At 41.7% G+C, this 11341-nt stretch overlaps 1 protein-coding gene across 1 annotated transcript; it reads right to left on the bottom strand.

The window, feature by feature from the left end:
- Positions 1–1134: 1134 nt before the first annotated feature.
- Positions 1135–8342, bottom strand: LOC148664910 (uncharacterized). The gene is made up of 2 exons (XM_088631576.1): positions 7734–8342; positions 1135–4272 (listed from the first exon to the last, which is right to left on the bottom strand). The coding sequence occupies exons 1-2, from the start codon at positions 8119–8121 to the stop codon at positions 2279–2281; spliced, it is 2382 nt and encodes a 793-aa protein (XP_088487702.1). The 5' UTR covers positions 8122–8342; the 3' UTR covers positions 1135–2278.
- Positions 8343–11341: the final 2999 nt, after the last annotated feature.

Raw genomic sequence — 11341 nt, 5'->3', positions numbered from 1 at the left:
AATTAAACACGCGTTTGCGATTTAAATCAGAACACGATTTAAATCAATATAAATGTTTATATTGTAACGCATACTGTCCCGCCTCCATTTCTCTATAACAATTTACTGTTGCACACACACACACAATAGAAGCAGGAACCACTGTCAGAAGGGAAGATATATTCAAAATATCGCAAATATCGATCATGTTGCGATATTTTGAAATATAAAAGTCAATTGATTGTCCATAATATCGCTTACCTATTTTTTCGAAGAAATGTTTGTTAAAATAAAAGTCCAGCACCAGCTGGATTCGAACACACAACCTACCAGTTGGAAGTCACGCACCTAGACCAGTAGGCTACAAGACAGCTCGCATGTTCAGGTAGGCGAAACAGCCTTACACAGTCCTGCCGCAGTACACGGATATAATCATACCGTTATTAAATTCTTTAGATACGCGATTCCATATTATATTCCCTTTTAATCAAATTCTAAAAGTATGCTTGTTGACTCCGGTATCACGTTAGTTAAAGACTTCGAAGCTTACAATGTTTAGGGAGAAATGGAATACCGGTGTGTATTTTTCCTTGTGATATTTTAAGCTCTAGTTGAATGATAGGTGTCGCATTTTAAATCATTTTCGTAGCTAGAAATTATGAAACGCCCTGTTAAAAGCAAGGAAGTTTTTATGCCCCGTTGAAGTAAAACAAAATGCCTGACAAAGTATGGCTTGGACAGATTCCAAGTGCTTGTACAAATGTGCTAAAGAAATTATACTTTGAGTATACAGCTTGTCCAAAGTCATCCATTATTAATACTATTAGTAATATCTTCAGTAAAGGCTTTGATGCATAAATATTTCTGATAAAGGTAGGTTGTGTACTTCTGTCCAACTGAGCAATCTTGCTTTCATAATATATACCAACATTTTAATGACTGATGATTAACATGCTGTAATACACAGTTCAAAATTAAAGGCTCAAATGCTGTACATGAGAGGTTAAGCTCCCCCTGGCGGTTTTACAAGGCGACGCCGGATAGTTAGTCACGTGACACACGTGAAATGCGTGATACCGCGTGATACTGTGACACGCCCACCGGGGTATGCCGCGAAATACCTCACCCATTTTGAATGGCTGCATCTGTAACAGATCTTATCGTGAGGATTAGCAGAATACAAAAGGTATATATTTAATCATGAAGAGTTACAGATACCAAGAGGACATACATTCAGTATATCATTCATTTAGACCGTTTCGTAAATGAACTTGGATAACAACTTCTACACTAGATACTCAAAACAAGTACATCACTCATAGGAATTAAATTGATATCAACTGGTTGGGATAACAATTGAATTGTTGAATACTCATCCAATCTGTGGGAATTCAGATCTCCCGTGGACACAAAGAAGCAGTGGCAGGCTGTTCCTGTGTCCAATCGGCACTCTCTGGCTCTGAGAGATTCCTGCAATGCTCTAGCAGTGGGCTCTCTGAAGACCAGCTAGTTAGTGTTGGCTGAAACTAGCAAAGTTTGTGCACAGGAGGAAAAGTGACTGCGGGTCCCAGCAGGTCAGGATGAAGACCGGTTTGTTCCTGATGAAGCGCTAGTCCTGAATTCTTATTCAGCTGTCCACAGTTCCGACCTGTTCATGAGGCTTGCTGCTGATGCTAACTTCGGGTGGATCCTTTGGTTACGTACTGGCAACTTTCGCCCTCGACTCTTAGAACAAAGGAAAGTCCTGCCACTCGGACACAGTGGCCGTTACGTGGAGGTCCGGACCAAGTCGGAGGATGTTCAGGAGGTGCTCCAAGGCTGAAAGTCCAGCAGGCGCGCTGTGAGAATGTCCTGCTCTTGGGAACTGTGCTCGAGAGGTGTCCAGCCGGCCCAGGGGCTCTTTGTTGCCTGTTTAGACCTGGAGGAACTGCAGGTCGCTCATTGGTTGAAAGTTTTATGGGGATCAGAGACCCACGTGGGGTTAACCTGCCCTACCAGTTCCTGATTGGCTGATGATGAGTAATAATGCACTCTGACCTTAGGGTCATAAACCAACTTTGAATGACATTTTCCCTTGGAATCTCAGACTTTTAGTCACTAGAAATGACATTTGTTAAGGTGGTTGATGTGTACCAGCTTTTGGGAGCTGTTCCTTAGCAGGACACTCTATCGGCTAGAAAAACACCTTAATTGTGAACCAAATTGAATGGACTCTGTATCAAGCACCACTGAGGTGAAAGAGAGAGGGACTGGCAAGGGAGCAGCAAACTTAATTCTTGTATTTTAATAAACCTTGTTGCTACAACGGTCTCTCTCCTGCGTGAGTGCGCTGGTGGGTTTTTAAGTCACTTGACTGACTAAAACTCTTCTCACACTGACTGCAGCTGAATGGTCTCTCTCCTGTGTGAATGCGCTGATGTCGTTTTAAGAGGTGCGAGTGACTAAAACTCTTTCCACACTGACTACAGCTGAAAAGTCTCTCTCCTGTGTGAATGCACTGGTGTGAATATAAGTGGTTTTTCTGACTAAAACTCTTCCCACACTGACTGCAGCTGAACGGTCTCTCTCCTGTGTGAATGCGCTGGTGGACTATTAAACTACTTGACTGACTATAACTCTTCCCACATTGACTGCAGCTGAATGGTCTCTTTCCTGTGTGAATGTGCTGATGTCGTTTTAAAAGTTGTAAATGACTAAAACTCTTCCCACACTGACTGCAGCTGAATGGTTTCTCTCCTGTGTGAATGCGCTGGTGGGCTATTAAGCCTCTTGACCAACTAAAACTCTTCCCACACTGACTGCAGCTGAATGGTCTCTCTCCTGTGTGAATGCGCTGGTGGGTTTTTAAGTTACTTGACCGACTAAAACTCTTCCCACACTGACTGCAGCTGAATGGTCTCTCTCCTGTGTGAATGTGCTGGTGCCTTTTTAAGTCATATGACTGACTAAAACTCTTCCCACACTGACTGCAGCTGAAAGGTCTCTCTCCTGTGTCAATGCACTGGTGTGACTGTAAGTGTCTTTTCCGACTAAAACTCTTCCCACACTGACTGCAGCTGAATGGTCTCTCTCCTGTGTGACTGCGCTGGTGGATAATTAAGCTACTTGACTGACTAAAACTCTTCCCACACTGACTGCAGCTGAACGGTCTCTCTCCTGTGTGAATGCGCTGGTGGGTTTTTAAGTTACTTGACCGACTAAAACTCTTCCCACACTGACTGCAGCTGAATGGTCTCTCTCCTGTGTGAATGCGCTGATGCCTTTTTAAGTCATGTGACTGACTAAAACTCCTCCCACACTGACTACAGCTGAAAGGTTTCTCTCCTGTGTGAAGGTGCTGATAGGGTTTTGAAATGCTAGACTGACAGAAACACTGCTCCTCCATGTGCCATAATGGCAGTTTGTCCACTCCATCTGAGCAAGGCCTTGAGTGATTCTTCCTCATCCCCTGATCGTCCTGTGGTCTCTTATTCTGCAAATGCTCCATGGAATGGTCTTGCTCTGTGTGATGAAAGTGAGATTTGTTTTCTTCATTATGTCCCTCACTTTTCTGCTCAGCAGTGTGAATCATCTGGGGCTCCTTCTCCAGCTCTCTGAGACTAAAACCGCCCAGTTCATTCAGTTGTTCCTCTCTTTGCCCAAGAACAAACACACTCTCCAGTTCATTAAAACTTTCAACAATTTTCTCAGTAACCAGATTATTAAACCTGTGTGTAAAGTCATCAGATGCTAAGGGATTACATGATTGTTTGAGACTGTGCAATGACAGTCTCTCCACTTGAACAGAACAAGGCCTAATTATCAAGCCCTGTAGGAGCTGCTGTTGCTCCTCCCTGTACTGACTCTCCTCTCGGTACTGTATCTCAACAATGTTCTCTTCACCAGGTACATCAGTCTGCTGCTCTGTACAGTCAATCAACTGGGGCTCCATGTCCTGCTCTGTAAGATTAGAGACATCCAGTTCTTCACTGTGCTCTTGTACAGAGACACAGCCCAGTTCATTACAACCTTGTGTAATATTGTTCGAGTCCAGATTATTCATCTTCTTTGTAAAATCATCACATACTAAGAGCCCAGGTGTCTCACTCTCAGACTCCATTTTCATCATGGGCACAGAGTCCAGAACCTCAACAATCTGTCTGCTCTCTGTGTGCTGCTCACTGAGAGTCTTTTTCCCTTCTGGAGCAGTGAGCTCTGTCTCCTGCATCAGACTGGAGCCCCACTCCTCCTCACTGTGCTTCTGTTCAAGAGGAGCCCTTTCCCAAGCCTCAGAGAGAGCACTGGCCTCTGAACCTGTAAACAGAACAAGACAAAATCTTTATAATAATAATAAAAAACTATTTTATATAGCACTTTTAAAGGTGGCTTCTCAAAGCATTTTACAGAATGCCAACAACAAAAAATACACAAAATAAGCATGATGAGAACACACAGTTAGAGGAGACAGTAGATGGTGGTACTAAATACAGTAGGAGCAGAGGGGTAAAGAATAGTTCAATGAAGGGTCTTCTAAAGAAGAAGGTTTTGAGTCTGGATTTGAAGGAGTTTAGAGAAGGTGACTCTCTGATATCCTTAGGGAGAGAGTTCCAGAGCTTGGGGGCATAACAGGAGAAGGCCATGTCACCCATTGATTGTAGTCGGACTTGGGGACAGATAGGAGAACACAATTAGAAGAGCGAAGGTTGTGAGGTGGGGAGTAGGGTGATAACCCAGACAGGTACTGAGGTGCCAAGCCATGGAGAGCCTTATAGGTGAGCAGGAGGATTGTTAAGTCGACATGCAACTTGACAGGAAGCCAGTGCAAGGACTCCAGGATAGGAGTAATGTGAACACTTGCACTAGACCTTGTCAGGATTCTGGCTGCCGAATTTTGGACATACTGAAGTTTGTTCAATGTGGATTTAGAGTCCCCAGAGAGTAGAGCGTTACAGTAGTCGATTCAAGATTAGACAACTCTTTTCAGCCACAGTTTGTGATAACATAGGGCGTAGTGGAGCAATATTTTTGAAGTGAATGAAAGATGTTTTGACAACATGCTGCACATATGGGTCAAACGTCAAATATCATCCCCAAGTTTTTCAATATAGACTGAAGCTCAAGTATAAGAAAATCTACAGATAGAGTTACAGCATTGGTTTTACAAAGTTGATGGGTGGTGCCAATAAGCATGACTTCAGTCTTGTCACAGTTAACATGAAGGACATATTGAGTCATCCAAGATTTTATATGGGAGATGCAACTAAATATAATAGAGACAGACACATCAGCGTCAGGTTTGGTATGGATGTATATTTGAGTATCATCAGCATAGTAGTGATAGCTGAGGCCATGTGATCTAAAAAGCTTTAAACTACACAAACGCGTACTAGTACACTGACGATCAATTTGGGTTGTTTAAACAGCGGAATAAGTGGGTATAAGGGGGTGTTCTGATTTAGCTTTGTCAGAAACCTAACTACCATGTAAAAAGTAAGTCTACTGTAATAATATCACAATCACATTACATTTACATTAACAGTGCACTGAGAGAGAGAGGGGGGTTAATACAGACACATTGACTGGACACTACAGTACATTAACACTGCACTGAGAGAGAGGGATGAATACAGACTGACTGGACACCACAGAACATTAACACTGCAATCAGAGAAAGGGGTTAATACAGACACACTGACTAACTGGACACTACAGAGCATTAACACTATACTGAGAGAGAGGGGTTAATACAGACACTGACTGGACACTACAGCACACTAATAATGCACTGAGAGAGAGAGGTGGGTTAACAGACAAATTGACTGCACACTACAGTACATTAACACTACACGGAGACAGAGGGGTAAATACAGACACTGATTGGACATAACAGTACATTAACACTGCACTGAGAGATAAGTGTTAATAGATAAATACTGACTGGACACTGCAGGATATTAGCACTGCACTGAAAGGGGTTAATACAGACATGCTGACTGGACACTACAGTACATTAACACTACACTGAGATAGAGGCATTTATACAGACCATACACTAACAGTTCTCCGGGGGGTGGGGGGCTGGGGCAGACTGACTGGACACTACAGTACATTAACATTGTACTGAGAGAGAGGTTAATACAGACACTTTCTGGACACTACAATGCATTAACACTGCACTGAGAGAGACAGGTGTTAATACAGACACACTGACTGGACACTCCAGTATATTAACAATGCACTGAGAGAGAGAGGGGTTAATACAGACACATTGACTGGACACTCCAGTATATTAATACTGCACTGAGAGAGACAGGGGTTAATACAGACACACTGACTGGACACTCCAGCATATTAACACTGCACTGAGAGAGACAGGGGTTAATACAGACACACTGACTGGACACTCCAGTATATTAACACTGCACTGAGAGAGACAGGGATTAATACATACACACTGACTGAACACTACAGTACATTAACACTGCACTGAGAGGGGTTAACACAGACACACTGATTGGACACTACAGCACATTAACACTGCACTGAGAGAGAGGGGTGAATACAGACAGACTGACTGGACACTACAGTCTATTAACACTACACTGAGTGAGACGTTAATACAGACTCTTTCTGGACACTATAGTACATTAACACGGTATTGAGAAAGAGAGGGATTAATACATACACTGACTGAACACTACAGTACATTAACACTGCTGAGAGAGGGGTTCATACAGACACTGACTGGACACTACAGGACATAAAAACTGCACTGAGAGAGAGGGGTGAATACAGAAACATTGACTGGACACTACAGCACATCAACACTGCACTAAGAGAGAGGGGTGAACACAGACAGACTGACTGGACACTACCGTGCATTAACACTATACTGAAAGAGAGGGGTTAATACAGACACTGACTGTACACTACAGCACATAAACAATGCATTGAGAGAGAGAGGTGGGTTAACAAACAAACTGCTTGCACATTACAGTACATTAACACTACACTAAGACAGAGGGGTAAATACAGACAGTGATTGGGCATAACAGTACATTAAAACTGCACTGAGAGAGAGGTGTTAATAGAGACATGCTGACTGAACACTACAGTACATTAACACTGTACTGAGAGAGGGGTTAATACAGACACACTGACTGGACACTCCGGTATATTAACACTGCACTGAGAGAGAGAGGGGTTGATTCACACACACTTACTGCACAGTACAGTACATAAACAATGCACTTAGAGAGAGAGGTTAATACAGACACACTGGATTAATATTCCAGACGAGTTAATACAGACACAGACCGTGGAGGACGGTAATACAATTGAAATAATTTTTATATACACAATCATTAGTATACATATAAAATCTAGACCAATACAACGTTTACAATACAATATTTATAAATGTTGTTTCATAATGATGTTGGATTACAAATTGATTCAGTGGAACAATTGTTAAATGTGAACGAGGTGTTTTCAGCACCGTAACCGGACAAAACAGTTCAGTTTCCAGTAAAGTATCCCGTTGCTACATCACACAAGTCTTTCCCACTTCACTCTGCATCTCTCCACTATATTCTCACCAGTGAGGAAAGCTTTTTGATGACAGTTTGATAGTTTGTTAGATAACGACAATGTTTACTCTTGCGAGATGTTTTCTTTAAAATAAAGTTTGTTATTTAAAAAATCTCACCAGTGAGGAAGTTATAGACACTGGTTTTAAACACACATACTGACTTCATACAAGTCACCACACTGACCTGAGAGCTGCAGTTCTGTGTCCATTTCTTCTTTTATTTCTGCAGAGACTTCACAGGGAAGCGTGTGTCCAACACAGTCTGTCCGTTCCTGATCTCCTCCTGCTCCCGACTCCTTCTCCCTCAGCTGCAATCTCCACTTCAGGCTCTCGTTTTCCTTCTTCAGTTGCGCCATTTCACTCCCGACACTGTCCTCCACACACTGTGTGATTTTAAACACGGCCCGTCTCACCAGGATCTGGGAGACGCTGCGGAGTTTGTCTTGAAACTCGTCCTCCGAATCACACATCCTGTTTCCAAAAACTTCTGACACTTCATACACGATCGATTTGAGCAAAACGTGCATGAAAGAGTCAAGCTGGGTTTGCAGATTTAACAAGCACTCCGCCATCCTTCTTCAGAGTCGGTCAGAAACAAAGGCTGACTTCAGGAGTTTAAACAGAACAACTTATTTTTTATTCTTCACAGATCCTGTTGTCAGGGCTGTGCTCTGTTCAAGCATAAACACAGTCGACAAGACGTTACGTATTCAGAACCTGAAGTTATTTTAAAGAAAAACAACAACTTTCTTTAAAGAAAATTATTCAGTCATCCACACGTGGGTGAAATACATGCAGAGTCGCGCAGTATAATGACGTCATTCGTTAGCGCGGCCACAGCTTCAAAACAATAGAGAAGCGGAGCTGAGAAAGAGGAGTTTCTTCAGCCGGATATAAACTTCTCTGCACCTCCTAGCGCGACCTAGTCAAGAGGAGTGAATCACCTGCGACCTTAGCCGTTTTTTCAAGTGGATTTTGATCTCCCTATCCAGGTTTTTGGTTAGAGAAAAACAATGCTGTCGTTTCTTGCCAACTGGCAGTATTTCTTCTGCACTGATAAGCTAGATTTCTATTTCATATTTCATAAATTGTTTGAATTTGTCCATATTCCATAATTGTTTTTTATGTTTGATTATCAGACAAAATATGACAACCCCTCTATTGAGCATATACTTTATTTTCCTGATGTACTGTAGCAGCCCCGACACTGAGAAACGAAGAGAAAATGACTTTTATCTAGCATTTTTCATGTTCAATGCGTTTGACATATCCCAACAGCGACAGAGTTCTTTTGCGACACTGTTTCTACTTCTATCTTCTTTCTGTACGCTTTGATAAAAAAACGAGAAATCGTGCAAGGGGAAAAATGTCTTTTTTCATAGAGAAAACGTGCACCAGGAACTGTGGTGTTGAGAAGAAATGATTTAACACGATACGTGACCTTATTTAACGGAGCAAATGCTCACCCAGCAAGGTCTGGAGAACTTGGAGAGTCTGGTGGATGTGATAATTTCACGGTATTGTGGAAGAAAACAGTCTTTCTTTGAATTCTCAATCAATCGGAATTTCAGTGCGAAATATAAACCCTTTGTCTGATTTAAATATATTATATTTTAAAACTCATAATAAATCAGAAAATACACGTTTCTCACTTTGAAATTTTAGACGGGGCGGTGTATTACTAGTAGCGGCGCTGAGCACACTATGGGGGAATTCAGGTTATGTGATATACTAGAGTTTTAATAAATAACGCATCTGATTTCGGATCTTAAGATTGTAGGTTCGACTTCTAGCTGGTTCGTGTAAATTTTAATCAGGCTCTTCAGTAATAGATTATGTAATGAACCGCACCTGAAAGCGAACGTTGGGTCTGTTTCCTTTGTTTTCCAGCATGAAATAACAAATCGTTACAAAAGGCACCAGCTAATGTCTAATAGCGGTTTTTTTTTCAAATTACATTTTCAGGTTTAAGACACTGTTCAATAAAACACAAGTGTCCTTAAAATCTTCAACTTTCAGGTTTGTTTTACTCTGTAATAAAGGAGATCTGAAACTGAGATCTGATGTAGCTGTCTCTAAAGACGGAGGTGATGATTCGCAGATGTGAACCGTGCCTTTTCTCCTGTATTCAAGGGTATTCGCTGCGTGAGCTACTAAATGCGTGATCTGTATTACCCTATTTTGTTCAGATTATCTATGTGGTGTACAGATAGAACTCAACTGCATGGTGTGAATTCCGTGTTAAGCATAAGCAGAACCTGAAAAACCTCGACGTAGCCTTTTGATGTGAAGTCAGACGCGCTTCCGTTGAGCCACGAGGTCACGCCAAAGAGTTACTTTTAAGCCCCCATCAGCGTCGCGATTTTTTTTTTCCTCCTGTGAGGAGCGCCGCTCTTCCAAACAGAGTCTCTTCTTCCCAGACCACATTTTATTCTTGCTGCGTAGCTCTTGAGCAGGTGTTGTTCTCGACAACAGATCCAGGAACACTGATTGTTTTTTTTTTCATTAAGGACCCCATGGTGCAACGGTAGCACGTCTGACTCTAAATCCGGAAATTGAGTGTTTTAAGTACATGGGAGTCAACTGATACTGAACAGGTTCTGCTGCTGAACCTGCAGCCTTCGCCATAAGGTCCAGTTCCCCAGCCTTCTGACCTTATATGTCCATCCCTTCTTGTCAAAACTCGTATTTTCACAGGGTACCCTTCAGAAATCGCAGTATAGAATGAAAAAACTCCAATAAATCTCGGCCGCTGTTGGTGATTTTCCTTTAAAAACAAATGAATCTCCGAAACGTTTATGGAGTGTATCACTTGCACTGAGACCGAGACGTGTTAAGCTGTACATGAGTCTTTGTGGCTCGGGTGTTAACCAAAAGGGTGGTGTTTTGAGCCCTCCCAGGGACGCTGAGCCTTTTAATGAACACACCCTCCTCACTTCATTTCTCCACGGGCGGTCTTGTACCGCAATCAAATACAGAGCCTGTACAGGGCAGTAAGCTTGCAAATATAGCTCGCTGTGTATATAATGAAGAAGCAGAGGTTAGTTTCTCATGTGCATGTTGCAGAGCCTTACGAAACTCGTACCAACAGCTGGGGTTTGATCCCTGCACGGGCTATTAGTTAAAAGGCCATTGTAAATGACGTGTAACAGATTTTCCAGCTGGCTTTTATGTTTCACACTAAATTGCGATCTTGAAACTAAAATAATAAGAAATATGGAACACAACCGTTGTTCCCCAAGAAGGAAAGCTGTTTTACACTGATGTCACTCCTTTTAATAAAATCCAGATTGTGAAGACAACTCTGCCTTATCAAAAGAAAATGTTACACAAAAGTTGGAAAGCACACTCTCAATCCATCTGTATATTTGATTTCCGCCATCCATTCAAGGGTGCTTGGTGCTTCGCAAACAAATCATTTCAGGGAAGAAACTTAGTTTAGTGAACTACTGTTGTATTTTCACTGATTGAATTTGATCTTTGTACTCTCTTTGAATTCTCAGATATAATATTTCAGAATTACAGTTCAAATTTGTTGGAAAACTTCACAGGCATTATTAGGTTAGCACTGTACAATTGTATTTTAACATCTTGGTATATTTACCTTCATTTTAATATAGAAGTAACCATAAATGTTATTTTGTACTTTTGTCGCACTTTTTAAAACATTTTAGCTGAGGATGCACGGCGACAATTGTATGATATTATTCCTTGATATCAATGATCAGTTGAAGGATTTGAAGAAACTATCAAAGAAACAGCAGCAATAGCAGATGATTTTGTTTTTTGAAT

The sequence above is a fragment of the Lepisosteus platostomus genome, chromosome 5 (assembly GCF_059453375.1).
Source record: "Lepisosteus platostomus isolate fLepPlt1 chromosome 5, fLepPlt1.hap1, whole genome shotgun sequence".
Lineage (NCBI taxonomy): Eukaryota > Metazoa > Chordata > Actinopteri > Semionotiformes > Lepisosteidae > Lepisosteus > Lepisosteus platostomus.
Note: the sequence above shows the minus strand (reverse complement) of the source record. Positions and strands in the feature narration are given on the sequence as shown.